General features: G+C 36.1%; 1 protein-coding gene across 1 annotated transcript; it reads right to left on the bottom strand.

Moving 5' to 3' along the window:
• Positions 1-2,033: 2,033 nt before the first annotated feature.
• On the bottom strand, positions 2,034-19,431 carry ccdc180 (coiled-coil domain containing 180). The gene is made up of 37 exons (XM_073841208.1): positions 18,916-19,431; positions 18,639-18,769; positions 18,486-18,559; positions 17,283-17,392; positions 17,007-17,135; positions 16,782-16,892; positions 16,606-16,701; positions 16,361-16,524; positions 16,057-16,176; positions 15,886-15,965; positions 15,693-15,781; positions 15,487-15,606; positions 13,686-13,859; positions 13,418-13,533; positions 12,818-12,944; positions 12,690-12,732; positions 12,464-12,588; positions 12,201-12,388; positions 11,692-11,867; positions 10,653-10,833; positions 10,427-10,573; positions 10,195-10,339; positions 9,999-10,115; positions 9,821-9,919; positions 9,656-9,742; positions 9,382-9,569; positions 9,023-9,087; positions 8,216-8,324; positions 7,899-7,973; positions 7,747-7,816; positions 7,519-7,663; positions 6,870-7,030; positions 6,501-6,638; positions 6,287-6,398; positions 3,898-4,000; positions 3,643-3,784; positions 2,034-2,372 (listed from the first exon to the last, which is right to left on the bottom strand). Exons 1-37 carry the CDS (start codon positions 18,973-18,975, stop codon positions 2,238-2,240), a joined length of 4,452 nt encoding a protein of 1,483 aa, XP_073697309.1. The 5' UTR covers positions 18,976-19,431; the 3' UTR covers positions 2,034-2,237.
• Positions 19,432-20,610: the final 1,179 nt, after the last annotated feature.

The following is a 20,610-nucleotide window of genomic DNA, read 5'->3' as shown; positions in this document are numbered from 1 at the left end:
ACAAAGTTTGATGTTTCGCCATGGACATAGAAGTTGTTATAACTCAGCCATAAAATGTCCGATCTGCCTCAAACTTCACAGGTTTGGTGAGAGTCCTGGCCTGAAGACACCTAAAGACCAATATTCAGATATTATCATAGCGCCACCTGTTGGCAGCAAATTATATCATATATACTAACTCAAACATACCAAAATCAATCTGCACCAAACTTCATATGTTTGATAATAGTGCTGGCCTGAACACATCTACATGCCAATAATCAGTTATAGGCATAGCGCCACCAGCTGGCAGCGGGAAATTTGGCACATTTAAGTGACTTATGACATATTTCTCCTATATTTACTGTATTAAAAGCATACTGCCCACCGTTTGCTGTTTTCCTAAAGCCAATGGTCGGCGGTGAGCCCGGGTGCGAGGGCCCGTTCATCGCTGCTTGCAGCTTTAATTATTATTATTATTATTCTTCTCCAAAATGAATCGCATTTTTGAGGGCTTAGACATACCCGAAAACTCATGAAACTTCGCACACACATCAGACCTGGCGAAAATTTACGTCTTATATGGGTTGCAGAAGTGGGTGTGGCAAAATGGCTCGATAGCGCCACCTTTACACGTTCCGCGGTGTGCGCTTTCAGTTGTGATTCACGTACATGCACGAAAATCGGTACACACATGTAGCTCACCAATACCTACAAAAAAGCCTCTTGGAGCAAAATTTGGCACCCAACAGGAAGTCGGTTATTTTTAATTTTCTTAGCAAAATTTGTGTAATTTTTGCCATTTTCAGGCGTCATACTTGAACGAACTCCTCCTAGAGATTTATTCGGATCAACGGCAAATTTGGTGAGTCTAATCTAAAGCCCTTTGTGACGTTAAATTGCGAAGATCTAGAGTTTTCATCGGAGGGCGTGTCCGTGGCGGCCTGGCAAATTTCGATGCTTCGCCATGAAAAAGGAAGTTGCTATAACTCAGGCATAAAATGCCCGATCTGCCCCAAACTTCACATGTGTGATAACACTCCTGACCTGATGACATCTACATGCCCATATTCAGTTTTACTCATAGCGCCACCTGCTGGCACCAGGAAGTGTCATGCTGTACTCTGCAACAAACTCCTCCAAAAGATTTAATCAGATCAACACCAAAATCGGTCAGTCTAATAAAAAGGCTTTAACGATGTTAAATTGTGAAGATCTTGAGTTTTCGTTGAAGGGTGTGTCCGTGGCGGCCTGGCAAATTTCGTGGTCTCGCCATGGATATAAAACTTGTTATAACTCAGCCATAAAATGTCCGATTTGCCTCAAACTTCACATGTTCGATAAGAGTCCTGGCCTGAACACATCTGAAGGCCAATATTCTATTATAATCACAGCGCCACCTGTTGGCAATAGGAAATTACTTGTAGCAAACTCCTCCTAGAGATTTAATGATATCAACATTATCTTCAGTCAGTCTGATCTAGAGGTCTTAGAGATGTTAAATTGCGAAGAACTTGAGTTTTCGTTAAAGGGCGTGTCCGTGGCGGCGTCACAAAGTTTGATGTTTCGCCATGGACATAGAAGTTGTTATAACTCAGCCATAAAATGTCCGATCTGCCTCAAACTTCACAGGTTTTGTAAGAGTCCTGGCCTGAAGACACCTAAAGGCCAATATTCAGATATTATCATAGCGCCACCTGTTGGCAGCAGGATATATCATATATTTCACTAACTCAAACATACCAAGGTCAATCTGCACCAAACTTTATATGTTTGATGAAAGTGCCAGCCTGAACACATCTACATGCCAATAATCAGTTATAGGCATAGCGCCACCAGCTGGAAGCAGGAAATTTGGCACATTTAAGTGACTTTGACATATTTCTCCTATTTTTACTGTATTAAAAGCATACTACCCACCATTTGCTGTGTTCCTAAAGCCACCGGTCGGCGGTGAGCCCGTGTGCGAGGGCCCGTTCATCGCTGCTTGCAGCTTTAATTTGAATTTGTTTTTATTTAATCCTTGCACAACAATAATCAATGAAACTTGAAAATATGGAATAAAATTTTTTATATCATCAAACTTATTCATAGAACCCATTATTTTAATCTTTACATGAATCCAGCAACATTGAATAGATACGCCTGTAAATGTTGAGTGAAGCGAGCAGAGTTGTTCATTTAAGATGTAGCGTTCCTTCTCTTTGTGGTGTTAAATACCTTGGCTTAGACTGTCGGTGTTCATAAATGTCTCGCGGTCATTCAGAGTTGAGTGAAGCCAGGGTTTTTAGCTGACTCTGCCAGTGGTCGTGCCATTGCTGCAGCTGTCTTTCCTGCGTGTCACACTTTCGCTGGGCTTTGAACAGCTCCTCCTGAACCCTCTGACCGTAGTGCTGGGGAAAGATTAACACAGTTGCACAAGCAGAACACTTGTTTTATATTTATAATATTTGTTCATAACTATTTACTCTTTAAAGGGATAGTTCACCCCAAAATTAAAAATCTGTCATTAATTACTCACTTGTTCCAAACCCATAAGACCTTTGTTCATCTTTGGAACACACATTAAGGTATTTTTGATGAAATCCGAGAGCTTTCTGTCCTTGAACTTTGGACTGAGTTTATATCTCGCGATTCTGACTTTATTTCTCCCAATTGTACGTTTATATCCCGCTTTAGAACTCGTAATTGTGTATTTATATCTCACAGTTATGAGAAAAAAAGTAAAAAAAATCGCAATTACATTTTTTTATTTTTTATTCAGTGGTGGAAATGGGCTTTAATAGATCTTACTATACTAAAGTGAACTAAAGTCTATTTCATGCTCCTACCATACACTCAAAAAAATGATTCTACCACACTGTACAGTTAATTTAAAAAAATCTTTTTCATTTAACACCATTGTGTTAGGTTTCCCATTTAAACAATTGCATTGTGTTAAACTGATTTGAAACAGTTTCGTTTTGGTTCAACTCAATATTTTCATTTTGAAAGAACGTATTTCAATTAAGTAGAGTTGAAATAGTAGAGTAAATGTTGAAATAAAATTTTATTTTATGCATTTTTTTTAATAAAATGATAAAATTGGGAGACTTGTTAATGTTTAATGTTCTTTTATGTTTGTATTTAAAACAGTTTCTGGTATGGTAGTGTTTTTGGGGGTTACCATTGTTGTGAATGCATAGAGCATGTGCTTGGGTTGAGGACCTGATAACATAAGTTAAAGTTGTTTTAATAATAAAATAAACAACTACTTTGGGCATGCCATGGATGTAACAAAGCCATCTTATGGCTAATGCCTAATAAGTTGGTTAATGCCTAAAGTTAAGTAAATCCAATGTATCATTTTTTGAGTGTAGAAGAATTTCTGCCTAGTTATTTGTTTTCCAGTTAAATGTTATAGATTGAGTTCAACAAGCATAAAATAATTACTTCATAAACGTATCAATTTCATTGAAACTATATTTGATCAAATTGAGTTGGCCCAACTCAATTACATTTCATTGCATGAATTTGTTTTTTATGAGTTGGGGTCACACATATTTATTGGATGGAAATCCTGCCCTCAATTAAATTGAGTTCATCCAATGACTTATTTTTTTGAGTGTACATGTTTTGACAAGAACACAATTTACAGATCCAACTCGTTCGGAATTAACTTACTTCATGTACGGCATCTCGCTCCTCAATAGTCTTAAGATGTCCTAGTGTGGTTTTAGCTGTTGTGATGGTGGCCGTTTCTTGAGATTGTTTGTGAAATGAGCTGTCATCAGTGCATCCGAAATAACAAATGCCTGACCATGTTCTACAAAACAACACATACAATTTAGCATTTAACTTTCACAATGAATATTCCATATACAGTAAAAAAGAAGTAGTGCTTAAAAGGGAATTCTTTAAAGTACAGTGTTTCCACACCTGCTGCCTTTCTGTATCAGAGTACTGCTTTTGTCTTCTAGCAGAAGGTCGGTTTGTGTCTGACGGATGAGTGTAGTAATATTCGCTTTCTTTTGTTCAGCATCTGCTTTTCAAAAGATATGCGGTTTTGAATCAGTGAATTGATTTTTACAACCAGTGTTGCAGAAAGTTACCTTCATAAGTAATGTGTTACACTGTTGTTACTCCTAAAAAAGTAATCACATTGTTACTTTTTGTGTAATATGTTCTTTATAAAGTTTTTTTTTTTCACATTTATAAATCACATTTATATATCTGAGAAGCTTTAAAGTCTCACTGGGGTTTCCAACCAAATTATAAGCTTCGTGATTATTATTATTTTGTAGTCATATCGAATGGGGGAAAAACAGGTTCCTTCTTTTTTTTGTCTTCAGCCGATCACATGCCTGAAAGTATGGAAGCCTATTTCTGCCACTGGAAAAAAAAGGTTATTGTGACTTTTTAGAATTGCATAATACAAGCTTAGACTTGAGAAATATAAGCTCACAATTGCGAGTTATAAAGTCAGAATTGCAAGATATTATTGTGTTATCTTAAAATATATTATGCTAATTTACTCAATATGGTATTATTTTACTTAAACATTTGATGTATGGTCATGAAAGTAATTAATAGAATGATCAATATGCTGATTATTACAATACTGGATGTCTCAATACATATTGTGAGTCCTAGGTATCTGCCATTGGGCAGTACCGGTGATTTCCGCTGGACTGAACCAGTGAACTTAAGTGAACAAATGAATTTTGAGTGATCCCTAACATATGACAGGAACACGTAAACAAGTTTGATGTAGGTCTCATGTGACCACCTCCAACCAATAGGAGGTGGCAGAATAAAAGTTATTTTAAAAAATGGCTGATCTAGCCAAATTCCACTATTAAAAATAGGGCAGGTGTGCTAGTAATTAATTGTGGAAAACTGGACAGGCATAACCAATAAAAAAACGGAATTACCAATTTTGGTTAGCGTGGACAGGTATAAGAATGGATGCCCAGACAGACAAAGACTCAAAGCAGTAACCGTTGTCTTGGTTTTGTTGCTTTGTTCAATAAAGTCTTATCTGGAACTCTGCTTCTCGAGCTTTAGTGACTACACTGAGAAATTAATCAATTGCTCCACGACATAACAAACTCACAATTCTGACTTTTTTTTTTCTCAGAATTGTGTATTATATACTCATTATTGTGAGAAATAATTATCACAATTATGAGATTGCGAGTTATGAGATCAGAATTGCATGAGAAACTCACAATTGTGACTTTTTTTTTTCAAAATTTTGAGATATAAACTCGCAATTGCAAGATAGATACAGAATTGCGAGATAAACTACAATTGAGACTTTCACAGAATTGCGTGATACAAACTTACAATTCTGACTTTTTTTTAGAATTGCATGATAAAAACTTGCAATTCTTTTTTTTTTTAGAATTGCATGATAAAAACTCAATTCTAACTATTGTCAGTTCTGACAATTGCGAGATATAAACTCATAATTGCGAGTTATAACGTCAAAATTGCGACAATTCTGACTTTTTTCTAAAAATTTCAAGATATAAAGTGACAATTCTGACTTTTTTTCTCAGAATTGTGTGATATAAACAATTGTGAGAAAAAAAGTCAGAATTGTGAGATATAAACTAGTTATTGCGAGTTAAGTCAGAATTGCAAGGTATAAACAATTGAAAAAGAATTGTGAAACTCGTAATTGCAAATAAAGTCAGAGTTGTGAGATATAAACTCACAATTGTAACTTTTTTTCTCAGAATTGCATGATATAAACTCAATTGTAACTATTTCTAAGAATTGAGTGATATAAACTTGCAATTGTGAGTTAGGTCAGAATTGCGTGACAAACTTGCAATTGCAAGTTATAAACTCACTCAGAATTGTGAGAAATAAACTCGTAACAGAGTTATAAAGTCAGAATTGTGAGATATAAACTCAATTGTGACTTTTTTCTCAGAATTGTGAGACATAAACTCATAATTGCGAGTTGTGTCAAAATTGTGAGATATAAACTCACAATTGTGACATTTTTCACAGAATAGCGTGATACAAACTCACAATTTTGACTTTTTTCTCACAATTGTGAGATATAAACTCGCAGTTGTGAGTTATAAACTCTAAATTGCAAGTTTATATCTTGGAATTCTGACTTTATAACTCACAATTGTTAGTTTATATCTCACAAATCTAAGAAAAGTCAGAATTGTGAGATAAGTTAGTTACCTAATCATATTCATATTATAATCAATAATCAACCCCAACAGAGATCGTGAGCATATCAAACCTGTGCTGTGGCACCATAGATTTTAATATATTTCCATATACTAATTCATAAACTTACGTCCCGCTTGAACCTCATGAATGGTTATGAGGTTGTCGAATTGGAAGAGTAATGTCTCCGCCAACCTAGCAAGAGCAGTGACAAATTCTTCTGCATTTTTGAGAGCACATGCCTATCCAGAAACAAGAAGTGTTTAAGTTTTGTGATTTTTAAACAGCAATAAAAGCAGAAAAGCGATTTCTTGAGTGAAAATCTGAAGCAGCAAGTCTGTAACCTGAATGTCCTGTCTGGCATTCTGAATGGCTTGTCTCTGCTCTGTCTGTCTCTTTTCCTCAGCCAGTGCCAGCTGCTTCAGGTCTGTCTCGCAGGCCGGATGGCTCAAACGCACACGCAACTGACCACTGTGTTCCCTCTGTGACAGCAGGCCACAAAACAGCACAAACTGAGTGACAGCTTACTACAGGTGCATGTATGTGTGCAATAATTTGCAGATATTTAAAGAAGATAATACTATAGTTCTCTTGCATTGTGTCAGTTTCATCTCTTCTTCCTCAGAGTGACTATATAGGAGGAACTTGATATAGGATAGGATGGTAGTATAATTTCCTCTGCCCTCACTATTGTTCTGCATTTGTTCACATACCCTCTTTAGTTCACTCTGCTGCTGAGCCACTTCAAACTGGTGTTGAATTTGTGTCATGTTTAGCATCAGATCCTCCAGGTATTCATCTCTTAGTTTGAAAAAAAGCTTCTCTGGTACACTGGACAGAAACTCCTCAATGGCCTTCAACTGGAGATGAAATTCTACACAGAGAAAAAACATTCACAAATTGTCATAAATATTAAAAATGCACATTGATTTGTCTCATAATTAGATCTCTGTTTTTATTATTGTATTTGAGAAACTGTCATCATTTCCAAACCTGTATGAGTATTTTCTTCTGTTGAACATAAAAGAAGATATTTTGAAGAATGCGGGTAACCAAACACTTGCTGGTCCCCACTGACATTCACAGTAAGGAAAAAAATACTACAGAATTCAATGGGGACCAGAAACTGTTCAGTTACTTACATTCTTCAGAATATCTTGTGTGTTCAACAGAAGAAAGAAATTCATACAGCTTTGGATCAACTTGAGGGTGAGTAAATGATGACAGAAACAGTGACCTATGATGTCAAACTTAAGTTGATAGTATCATCAAACAATGACATCATCATAATAAATTCATATTGCATTACAATTGGTCTAGTTTTTTGCAAGTAACATTTTGGACAATATCTCATGGGTTAACCTTGCAGACAGCTGTTGTGGTATTCATGTGACTGGCTCTGGTAGATAAGAAGTCTTTTGTTTATCTCCTCTGCACACTGATCAAATGTCTCCTGCAGTTGCTCAGGCCGAGTGATAGGGCGGCGCTCTTTCTTCTTATAGAACTCCTGATGGTGACACATATACAGTTTAACACCTTATTTGCCAAATACAAACTGAATGTCTTAATATTTCATATATTTCATAGTACCTCTGCCACCAAGAGGAGTATATCATTGGCTTTCCAAAGAATACTGGTGATTGAGGCTTTAAAAGGAACACTGAGAAATGCAAAAATATTCAAAGTGTGAAATTACCTTGTCAAAAATAGGACATAAAACAACAGCCAGAAGATGCACAGACCTTTCCTGCTGCTCTTCAGGTTTTGAGCCAAAAATAAGGAACTTCTTATCAAAGCGGTTGGGTTTGGAGATCCTCCTTAAACCAACAGAAAAGTTTCAAAGACTGTATAAAACATTTTGTATCATAAATGTCTATTTTATGTGATCACTAAATGGAAAGTATGCTAATTATTACAGCTCGTTTTTTATGTTCAGTTTTTTTGTTGTAATTACTATAATACTATATTACTATATTACCACCAGAGGAGAGACACAGCCACTTCTCTAATAGTATTTCCTAAATTTCTTTTTTCACATGTCATATTTGAAATGTCAAACCTCTGGGCGGTCATTGATTCCACCGATTTTCTGCGCAGAGGCTCTATTCCAGACTGACTGGGGCTCTTTCCTGACCTCCAGTCTGATCCGAGAGGTGAGATTATTCTTGCTGAAGGCAAAGAATTTATAATGTTAGAAGAAACCACAAAAAATAATCACAGATGAGTGCAAAAGGACCAACTAATAACACCACAACAGTAGTATTACAGTGCCTTGTGAAAGTATTCATACCCCTTCATTTTTTCACATTTTCATGATCATATGAAACCTACAGACATCACTACAACATTTCACTGATATGGGCTTTATGGCAGTGAGGTAAGACGCAATCCTCTCCTCAGTGAAGACACATGAAAACACACTTGGAATTTGCAAAAAAGCACCTGATGGACCTTCAAACTTTGAGAAACAAGATTTTCTGGTCTGATGAACCTCAATTCCAAGCATCATGTTTGAAGGAAATCAGCCACAGCCTGGGCTTGAAGCCTTGAACCCAATCAAACATTTCTGGAGAGACCTGAAAGTGTTTGCCAGCCCTTATCCAAGCTGACAGAGCTTAAGAGGTGAAGAGATGAGGAGAAGAATGGCAGATAATTGCCAAATGCTGTTTTATTTTTAATAAATTCACAAAGTTGTGACAATTCTGTTTTTGCTTTGTTATAATGGTGTATGGCGTGTAGATTGATGTGGGGGAAAAAGTATATTATAAAGTTTATTGTAAAGCAGCAACAACAAAACGAAAGAATTAAGGTGTAACAATACTTTTGCAAGGCACTGTATATGATAAGGACACATAAACAATCCAACCTGCTGAAGGGCGTCTTTCTATTGAGTCAACGTTTGGCTCCTTCGGGTCTTGTGCTTTGCCTACCCTGCTCACAGAAAACAGACATTATGTACGTCAAGAGAAGTAGATTATTTCCTCATTTTTTAAATTTGCATTTTACCTAGACGCCATGTGTTCCTGTTTGAAGACATTACAAATAGTCGCCCACAACAGAAGCAATGACACAAATGAACTAAATGGAAAATTGAATCACTTCAATGTGGAATCGAGTCACTTGTCATGTGGATAATGTTAGGTCATAATAAACCAGTGTGTGTGAATGTATGTAATGTATGTATGAATCTACTTCAGTGAATATTTCTAATTTAAGGACACTGACTTGAGTAAGCCTTTGATAACCCCCACCGCCGCATCATCCAGAAAAGACACTCCAATGCGGCTAGGATGGAGCAGGCCTTCTCCATCTGGACTGCTTGTTTTTTCCTGTATACGGGACCTGGGCCGAGTTGCAACTGCAAATGCCCCCTGAAGTGGAGTCTGTGGTCGGGGGACAGCCATAGAGGCATCCTATAAAAATATATCAGACTATTATCATCCATTTCTGTAGGGATTATATTTTAATATATCTATAGCATCAATATGTAATGCCGTACCAAGAAGCAGTCAAGGTATTGACACCTCTTCTTTAGCTCCTCCATCAGAGAAGTTGTTAAACTGGTTATCTCCACTATGGTTACAATCTACAATACAAATTGTTTTCTGTAGATCAGTATTATAATGACATAAATGCCAATCTAATAATATATTAGAGCATCTACCTTCTTATTGGGGGTGGGTTGGTCATACTCAACAGTCATTTCCTTTAAATTAGTCAGCATGCTGTCAATTGTCTTTTTCTGCATGTTACTCTTCAACGCCTAAGCAGACAAATACAAATTATGAAAGGTAGACAGAGGAATGGAAATGAAATAAGAGTAAGCAATATACTCAAAATACCTCGCCTTTGATCTGGACACGCGTGTTTGTAAAAATTTGTTGAATTTTTTCAAGGAACTTCAGATCGATAGCGAGAAAACTGAATTTTTCCTCAAACTTCCTGAGTATGTCCTTTGCCTGAAAAAAAAAATATTCTCACTGTTACTAAATTATAATTGTTTAATGTGTGATTGACCTAAGAGCTGAAAATCTCAACCTGCTCCAGACACTTTGTTTCTCTTTCTTCCATGTCCTGTATTATGGCCCACTCTGCAGAATCAATGCGCTTGTCCATTTTTTCCAGATGTGACTGAAAGACTTCAATTTCGTGGGGTGTAAAATTCCCTCCCTCAGAAAACAATCTTTTTAAAAAGACAATTATTTAAAAAAAAAAATTAAATTCACTGTAAAACACAACACTGATAATACAGAGAATATCGAGGACATACTTAAAAGATCTCATTATCTGAACATTCGAGTCCCTCAGGCCCTCCAATCTGAATTCAGTCTTCTGTCTGAAGTCTCTTTGTAAAGTCTGGATGATACTGATGTGCTTGTTTAGATTGGTTTGAAGTGAGGTACGAATTTTATTTATCCTGTGAATAAAAATAGCCAGAATATGTATAAACTGTACACATAATTACCAGTATACATAGTTTATTTGCATTTATTTACTTTTCAGAATTAGTGGCAGTTGTAAAATCTTTCTCTCTATTGTAGATTTGCATTAGGAAGTCTTCAGTCAGTTTATTTTGCTGGATCTGTAACTCCTGTACTTTTGTTCGGCAGTCATCTAGGACATCCAGTATACCCTTGCAGTGTCGATCCATGCGTTCTCGATGTAACACTAGTTCAGCTGGCCATGTAATGAAGAAAGTTATGAAAAAGAATGAAAAGTTATGTGAAAAGAATGAAAAGTTATGTGAAAAGAAGTTGGCGTAATTGTATTGAATGTGCACTTGTAGTGTACTTATAATTTTAAGCAGAGTACACTTCGAAATTATGTTTCTTAACACATTTACACTACCAGTTAAACTTTTTAAATGGTAAGATTTTTAATGTTTTTTAAAGAAGTCTCTTCTGCTCGCTAAGCCTGCATTTATTTGATCCAAAGTACAACTAAAACAGTGAAATTTAAAAAAAAAAAAAAAATCTAAAAAAAATATTATGTTGAAAACAGTTGAGAAGAATTTTTTTCAGGTTTCTTTGATCAATAAGAAGTTCAGAGAGGAAAACAGCATTTAGAGAAAAAAAAAATAGAATAGAATAGAAATTTAGAATGGAAATCTTTTGTAACATTATACATGTATTTATCATCACTTTCGATAATTTAGCTTTGATCAAAGGAATATTTATATTAATTATATTCAACCAGAAAAAAAAAAAATTTAAACAGTAAAAATATTTCAAAATTGGACTGGTTTTGCTGTACTTTGGATCAAATAAATGCAGGCTTGGTGAGCAGAAGAGACTTTAAAAAACATTAAATCTTCTCAGGTATGAACACTTTTAGGTGCACTTTGTCATAAAGCAAACAAAATAAAGTAAAAAATAAATAAATAAATAAAGAAAGAAAAACATTACATTCATATTATTATTATTATTTCAATACACTATTCCTGTAATAAGTACTAACTTTAGTATGCTAAAGTTTTAGCACTACTCCAAAATAAGAAAAAAACAAAATGGATTTGGATCTGATGAGGGGACAAACCTGCTCTGACATTGTGAATGTCAGTCTCTATTCTTACAGCACGAGGTTGGTGGAGCTGCAGACGAAGATCCAGCTCAGCTTTCAGTTTCTCCTTCTTGGCTTCCACAACAGTCATCGTGTTGGTTAGAGTAATATGAAATCTCTCTTCCAGATGGCTGACAAATGTCTGTCTTACGCTATGATGGAGCAAAACAACAGAGGATTTTTAATAATAATTTATTTTGTTACTCTACGATACCCATTTCTACAGGAACTAAATATAGATGTAAAAAAACAATAAAAAAAGAAAACAGAACGAACTGCAAGCAGAAGTAAATTATAAAAAAAGAGAACATGGATTTTTTTATTGCACAATTTTCTTTTCAGATTCAAATTTCATCACTCAAGCTTATAGCTTTCATTTTGTTGATTGTAAGTAAATTGTTTTCTTGTACTATGAATAAATAGTGGAACATCACTGTGATCAACCAAAGCATTACTCCATTCTCTAATTTCTACTGTACACTTACTCTTTTAGCAATTCAACAGTGAGGCTCTTTGGGTACAAAACCAGTTTGGTTTCCTTAAGGTCTGTCTCTTGTTCCTCATTATGGGAAGTGTGAAACCCAAAGCAGGTGTACACATTTCCTTTTGCAGTAGTGAGAGTCTCTTTGGTTTCAGAGACTGAAAACTCTAAAGCCTTACAATCTTGATCATCCTACAAAAAAAGAGGAAATTGAAATATTTAATTAGACACTTAATAAAAGGGGTCAGCTTTATGTGTCATTATTACCATTGCACTAGACGAGCTGAATGTTGAACTTCCTTGATTGTTGAAATGTGGCTTTTGTTCGCCTCTGTGTTTTACCTCAAGTTCTGTCTTCAGTCTTTCATTTTTAATGATTGTCATGCTTTGACCTGAGTAAAAAACACAATAAACATGAAAAAAAGGGTGCTTCAAAGGCAACAGAATAATTCAGTTTCCTGAGTAGTTAGTTAGAAGTTAGTTTTCATTTTACCAAGTTTAAGAGAAGGATAAAGTTGGCAAAAATCCTTTGAGTCCTGTAACCAAAAATAACACTATTGTAACAATGTTTGTCTTTTAAACAAACAGAAATAACAGCAATTGTTCTGTTTGAATATATACCTGGCCATAAATCTCTTTGATATTAAAAAATTGGCTGACTGAATGACTGTATGTTTGTAACTCCTGCAAGACTAATGATGGGTAACACTCCACAGATTCCACTTCATCCTTATAGATGTTCATATACCTTAAAGAACAAAAATGTAGAGGTTTTCATTATTTCATTGATTTTTCCACCCTTTTTTTAATAAAGTGCAGGTATCTTAAATGGGATAGTTCACCCAAAAATGAAATTTACATCATTAATTACTCACCCTCATGTCATACCAAACCTGTAAGACCTTCGTTCATCTTCGGAACACAAATTAAAATATTTTTAATGAAATCCAAGAGCTTTCTGACCCTGTATAGACAGCATGCAACTACCACGTTCAAAGCCCAGAAATGTAGTAAGGACATCACTGATATAGTCCATGTGACATCAGTGGTTCAATCTTAATTATAAACTCTCAAAATATAATCAAAGATGAATGGAGGTCTTATGGGTTTGCAATGACATGAGGGTGAATAATTAATGCCAGAATTTTCATTTTTGGGTGAACTATCCTTTTAATGAACAAACAACAACAAAAGCCTCAAAGAAATCTCAATGTGTCTTACGCATTCTTAACCTCTTCCAAATAGCTCAGTGTCTTCTCTAAGGAGGTTTTCAGAGCTTCTTCTGAGCTTTCCTGCCTGAGTTTGTCCAACATCATATCCAGCTGGGCCTCTTTCCTCTGTCGTATGAGACATTTGACAGCTTATATCCATGTTCAGCAAATAGCCAAGGTGTGAAATGTTACAAAATGTTGCAAAAAAGATGTATAAAGTATTACTTATGAGAAATGTCTTTCAGAAGTATTGCACAAAACCGTTAACACAATCTTGCCTGGTTCTCTTGTTCGTTGACTTGACTGAGGGACTCCAGAGAATTTTGTAGCTGCTGTTCTCTGTTCAACATGCCTGTGCAGTGGATCTCCCAAAGCTGAGCAGCCCTACACATAAACTTGAATAAGCACTTGCTGTCATAAGCTGCGGTTTTGGCCAAACGTTCGAAAGCTGTCTGTAAAAAAGGTTCAAATACACTATAAATATACTATAAATGAGCAATAACAATATAAAATGAGAGTACTGACATAAAATAAACATGCAACACATCCATAAATTACAAGTTACAGTGATGGAAAAAATTATTTGATCCCCTCCTGATTTTGTACGTTTGCCCAATGACAAAGAAATTATCAGTCTATAGTTTTAATGGTAGGTTTGAACAGTGACAGGCAGAATAACAAAAAAACTAAACAAATCCAGAAAAATGTAAACAAAAGTTATAAATTGATTTGCATTTTAATGAGTGAAATAAGTATTTAATCCCCTATTAATCAGCAAGATTTCTGGCTCCCAGGTGTCTTTTATAAAGGTAACACTCCTAAAGGGAGTGCTCCTAATCTCAGCTTGTTATCTGCATAAAAGACACCTATCTACAGAAGCAATCAATCAATCAGATTCCAAACTCTTCACCATGACCAAGACCAAAGAGCTGTCCAAGGATGTCAGGGACAAGATTGTAGACCTACACAAGGCTGGAATGGGCTACAAGACCATCGCCAAGCAGCTTGCTGAGAAGGTGACAACAGCTGGTGTGATTATTCGCAAATGGAAGAAACACAAAATAACTGTCCATCTCCCTCGGTCTGGGGCTCCATGCAAGATCTCACCTCTTGGAGTTTCAATGATCATGAGAACAGTGAGGAATCATCCCAGAACAACACAGGAGGATCTTGTCAATGATCTCAAGGCAGCTGGGACCATAGTCACCAAGAAAACAATTGGTAACACACTACACCGTGAAGGACTGAAATCCTGCAGTGCCCACATTGTCAACTGAGTGAAAGTGTTGTGGTCAGATGAGATCAAAATCGAGCTCTTTGGCATCAACTCAACTCGCCATGTTTGGAGGAGGAGGAATGCTGCCTATGACCTCCACCATCCCCACCGTCAAACATGGAGGTGGAAACATTATCCTTTGGGGGTGTTTTTCTGCTAAGGGGACAGGACAACCGCACCGCATCAAATGCACAATGGACCGGGCCATGTACTGTCAAATCTTGGGTGAGAGCCTCCTTCCTTCAGCCAGGGCATTGAAAATGGGTTGTGGGTGGGTATTCCAGCATGACAATGACCCAAAACACACAACCAAGGCAACAAAGGAGTGGCTCAAGAAGAAGAACATTAATGTCCTGAAGTGGCCTAGTCAGTGTCCAGAACTTAATTCCATAGACTCATAGAGAATCTGTGGAGAGAGCTGAAGGTTTGAGTTGCCTAACATCAGCCTCAAAATCTTAATGACTTGGAGAGGATCTGCAAAAAGGATGTGGGACAAAATCCCTCCTAAGATGTGTGCAAACCTAGTGGCCAACTACAAGAAAAGTCTGACCTCTGTGATTGCCAACAAGGGTTTTGCCACCAAGTACTACGTCAATTTTTGCTAAAAGGTTCACTCATTAAAGTGCAAATCAATTTATAACTATTTACCGTTTACTGCACGTTGTAATTCTTCTTGTTATTTCCCTATAGCGGCTAATAAACTCGGAACTCTCGCCCATAGGCTTTTTTCCATGTTGTAGAATAAGGTGGATAATCCAGAAGTGGAAAGATTTAGTTTAAAATGCTAAGAAAACTACACTTACATCAAGCTTTTCCAAATAGACCTCCGTTTGTGACTGGCACTGGCCAATGAGAGGTAGTATCTCCACATTAACAATATTCTGTATCTCATCTGAGGTGAATCCACATGTGGACACCTCTGTCTGTGTGTAAAGAGTTGAGAATATTGTTGCATTCCTGTAGTGTTTTGACAATCAAGACAAACGTGAAAGCACAAGTTACTTCTTACCTTAAAGAGATCCACCTCTGCCAAACATACTTGCCAGTTGTTCTCAAAGTTTTTGTGAAGTTTTTCCATTGTGGCAACATGAATACTATCTAAAGAAGTGGAACACAGTTGGGGATTTATTAAAGTGCACAAAGTGGCATGTATTAGAATTGTTTAACCTTAAATTACTGTAATGAGTATCACATTTTCTGACCTATTTTCTCATTAATGACAGACAGTGCTGAATACCATTCTGCAACTGATGCTTTTGAGATTCTTGGAGGCGTCATGTCTCTTCACATGGGAAAGAAAATACGAGTAGATGGTACACAGCATCTAACTGAGGAAATAGCGTGTAAAACTAGAAATCAGTTTAATTTCTCACCTAAGAATCTCAAGTGTTTGGATGCGTTTCTCACTCTGAGTTTTCTGATCTGACTTCAAAGTGCTCAGAGTATCTTGAATGTTTTTAGGGTTCTGAATGTGAGGGCTGTTCATAAAGTCTCTGCAGCAATAACACAAATATGGGTATAAGTTGTATATTAGATAAGTCCGCTGTATGATATTCTTAACCAGCAAAACTCCCATAACCAACTATTTTCATCAGAAAGATCATTTTGTTAATAAACAACTTGGGACTACTTTTCTGGCAAGGGAATTTCCACTATTTCTTTTAATATCAGACATACTTGAACCGGCTGACTGCGTCATTAAGTTTTATTCTTTTCCAATCTTGGAGCTTTTCCTCCCATCTCAGTCTTTGGAAAATGTCCATCTGCAGATGTTTCTCCATCAAATTCAAACACAGTTTGGGCAAAGCACGTCGATTTGCTAGCAGAGCTTGGTTTATCATCTATGGAAAACATGGATTAATGAGAAAAGAAATGACTAAAGATAACATACAAATTCATATTTGTCATGTAGCATATACTACCATGGCTTCATTGTCAATCAGTCTGTGGACATCACATGGCATCAAATAACTAATTTTCTCCAGTTTTGTGGTGGACTTTTTCAATAATGCTGAAATCTAGGAAAGAGGAACAAATAAGCAGTGTACTAATCTTCTGACTGTGGGAAAATATGCTTTACATAATACAGACCACATACCATAGCTTTTCTTTCAGATTCATATTTGGAATATATCTCATCTAGCTCTTTAATCCACTTTCTTTTCAAGGAAGTTTCATGGCAGACTTTGTTCCAGATCTCATGCATGTCCTTTATAAGACAAAGGATGAATAAGAGTTCAGTGGTCCTATACACGTATTCACTTCCTAATACTGAATTTGAGCTGTAAGCAAGTGTTGTATTAATTTGACATTTGGTCCTTACCTCATAGCTGTGTGCTGTCAAATCAGAGATATTTTCAATCTTTTGCATAAGGTTTTCAATGTTGTCATTATGCTCTGACAGTCTAAGAAGGATATTGTTTCCTGTCTGTCTGAATAATGGTTCAAACCCCTAAATGCAGAAATATCATAATATAAGGCACCTTTGAGAAATATAATTAGTAATACTACTATAGTGATTAAGCACTAGACAATCTATTAACTGGGCTCTACATAAGAATAAACACATTTTAGGCACTACAAAGACAGGTGTCTGTACCACACTGATGCTGGACAAATCTGTCTGCAACTGCGAAACAGCTTCATTGTGATCCCTTCGCCTTTTCTCTGCAAGACGATCAATGATGTCTGAGTTTTTTTTCTCTGGAACTACAGACAAAACAGAACCACAATAGATCCTTTAGTTATAAAAGACCTTTGGGAAAGATGACGAAACAGTTTTATTTTTAGGACAATTATTAGGCATAAATACATTTTATGTAATGTCTATCAAACACAGGCTTTAAGTATTTTGTAATTATTTTACACTACCAGTCAAAAGGGATTTTTAATGATTTTTTAAAAGAAGTCTCTTGTTTAAAAAATATTAAAAATCTACTGTTCAAACACTTTTGACTGGTAGTTATACAATATATTTATTATGATTGAAAAGAAATCTGACAAAAGTGTCTTATTGAGTTTATCTGAATTATCTATTGAGTATGTTATTGTTTTTTCGGCTAAATTAACAAATTATGGTTGAACAAATGTTTGTATTTTTACATACACTATCATTCAAAAGTTTGGGGTCAGTAAGTTTTTTTTTTTTATTAATACTTTCAAGTAGCAAGGACACATTGACAGTGAAGATACTCATAATATTACAAAATATTGAACTTTCTATTCATCTAACAATCCTGAAAAATGTGTTATGGTTTCCACAAAAATACTAAATTATATTAAGATATGTTAGTCTGTTGTTGGACTAGGAAATGTATATCATTGTATGTCACAGAAATACATTTCAATTTTAAATATTTTCAAATAGAATAAGGTCATTTTAAAATGTAATAGTATTTAACAATTTTAATATTGTGCTTTATTTTTCATCAAATAAATGCAGCTATGGAGTGCATAAGAGACTTCTTCTAAAAACATTTTAAAATATCTTGTATTACAAAAAGAGAATATTACAAAACATTTATGCTCAGATCATTGTCATCCACTTACCTCTACACACTTCTGTTTTTTTTTTCACATAACATGTTATCCTTGTTACACAAACTAGTACTAACGGTAAATTATGCAATATAATAAATATATAAGTAACTAACTCTAAACCAAACCCATAACCTATAGTAAATACATGCTGTTCATATTATTACTTGGTACTTACTGGGGTAATGACACTGTAAAATGCCTTAAGAAAATAAAAATAAAGAAAATAAAAAACCTATTTATTACTGAGACTTTAAGTTCTCACCAACAGTGTCTGGAAGACCCCAAACCTCCTTAGTATGGTCCTCACTTTTTTCCCCACCAGAATAAAGTGTGTTCCTATCAAACAGAGTACATTTTTAATGCTGATTAATGTCTTTAAATTCAAATCAAATTCTTATCTTGAGCAGCAGCATACCGTGTGGTGATATTTAATGTCCCATTGAGCTGCTGTGATGCGGAGTCTGCCGCGTCTCCACTAAGCAGATAATCGCCTTCATCCCCCACACGCTTCCTCCGCGAGTCAAATAGAGCCAGAGACAACTGAACCTGAGCACATACACTCCACTATCAACATACGCCAACTTCTGCTTTCAGGCCAGTATTTTGCTTCCAAACGTATCCACAATATTACAAACATCAACAATATGTAAAACGCACATTTGTTTTAAATAAGTTACTATAAATACTATTACCTGGGCGTCAAACATCTGTCGGTAAACTTTACCACTGGGAAGCACACGCGTGTCTGCCATTGTAGCTACAGAATAATATGCTTATTTCTCAGTCAAAATAAAACGATATCGAATTAATGTCAAGTTATAGGATAGTTCGTCCATTATAAGAGTTCAATGAAGCGTTCGGTTCACCCAGGCCTTGTGAAGCGTTTTCTTGTTGCCATGGCAGCCACACAGGTGACGCAAGCGGAGTAAGAGGTCCAACCAACTGTAAGGTCAAGTGGTGCACTCGGTCCAATCAAATTTCACTAGTTTAAAGCATTGAAACAATTCTTCATACAGTGGACTACCAGGAAAATTGATAAAAAAATTGGGACCAAAAATGATTCAGACACCTTGACCTGAACATGTTTTCCTTAAAGAAGTAGGTCACTTTCAGAACAAAAATGTACAGATAATGTAGTCACCCCCTTGTTATCCAAGATGCTCATGTCTTTCTTTCTACAGTCGTAAGGAAATGTTTTTTGAGTAAAACATTTCAGAATTTCTCTCCATACAATGGTCTTCTATAGTCCCCAGAGTTTTAATGCAGCTTCAAAGGGCTCTAAACAATCACAGCCAAGGAAAAAAGGGCCTTATCTAGCAAAACGATCGGTTATTATCTAAAAAAAAAAGTCTAGCTTGGCAAGGTGAGCATTTGAGATTAAAAAGTTGTAAATGTTTTTAGAAAATAACCCATCATTTCGCTAGATAAGACCCTTCTTCCTTGGCTGTAATAGTTTAGAGCCCTTTAAAGCTGCATTTTGGAAGTTCATACTCGGGGGCACCACAGAAGTCCGTTATATGGAGAGAAATCCTGAAATGTTTTCCATTTCTTTACGACTGAAGAAAGACATGAACATCTTAGGGGGTGAGTACATTATCTGTACATTTTTGTTCTGAAAGTGAACTGCTCCTTTAAGTGTTTTTTCTTTAATTGTTAATGATACCTTTTTACACCACAGACTGAATAAAATTAAGCATTGCTTCGTAATTGGTAAACAAAGTATTGGTAATTGTGTAAATGTTGTCATACTGTACTAACAGTTACTTGTAATCTATTACTAGGGGGCAGCCGTGGCCTAATGGCTCGTAACCCGAAGGTTGCAGGTTCGAGTCTCAGGTCCGGCAGGGATTGAATTACGGTGTGTGGGTGTGTTGGATAGGTTAAATGCAGAGCACAAATTCCGAGTATGGGTCACCATACTTGGCTTCACTTCACCTCCTTTCCTTTCTTTTCCTTTACATTAGAGGTCGACCGATGTATCGGTTTTGCCGATTAATCGGCACCGATAGTTGATTGGCCGAACTATCGGTTATCGGCAAAAATCCTTGCCGATGGTTTTTCCGGGTTGCATTCTTTGCTGAAGCGGCTCACGCTCCGCTGTCATAGAGTATGAGAGGTTAAGCCCCAGACCAATGTTTAATGCCAGGAATGTTACCATATATTTGTATTGATTTATATCCAGCTGTTCATATTTTTAGCCAGCAAAGTTGCAGATTTAAAGACATGAGAAAGCAAACTGTGTTCATTCAGCCGACAAAATCAGTCACAGCGCGCCTTAGTTTTACATTACACATCTGTCCCACATCGTTCATAAAGACTTGACCCTGGGCTGGAAAATTAAGTATTGTGCATTTAAGCAAACTATTTGTATTTCTGTAGCTCTAATT

Source organism: Garra rufa, chromosome 5 (genome assembly GCF_049309525.1).
Source record: "Garra rufa chromosome 5, GarRuf1.0, whole genome shotgun sequence".
Taxonomy (NCBI): domain Eukaryota; kingdom Metazoa; phylum Chordata; class Actinopteri; order Cypriniformes; family Cyprinidae; genus Garra; species Garra rufa.
The sequence above is the reverse complement of the archived record's forward strand: the minus strand, read 5'-3'. Positions and strand labels throughout refer to the sequence as shown.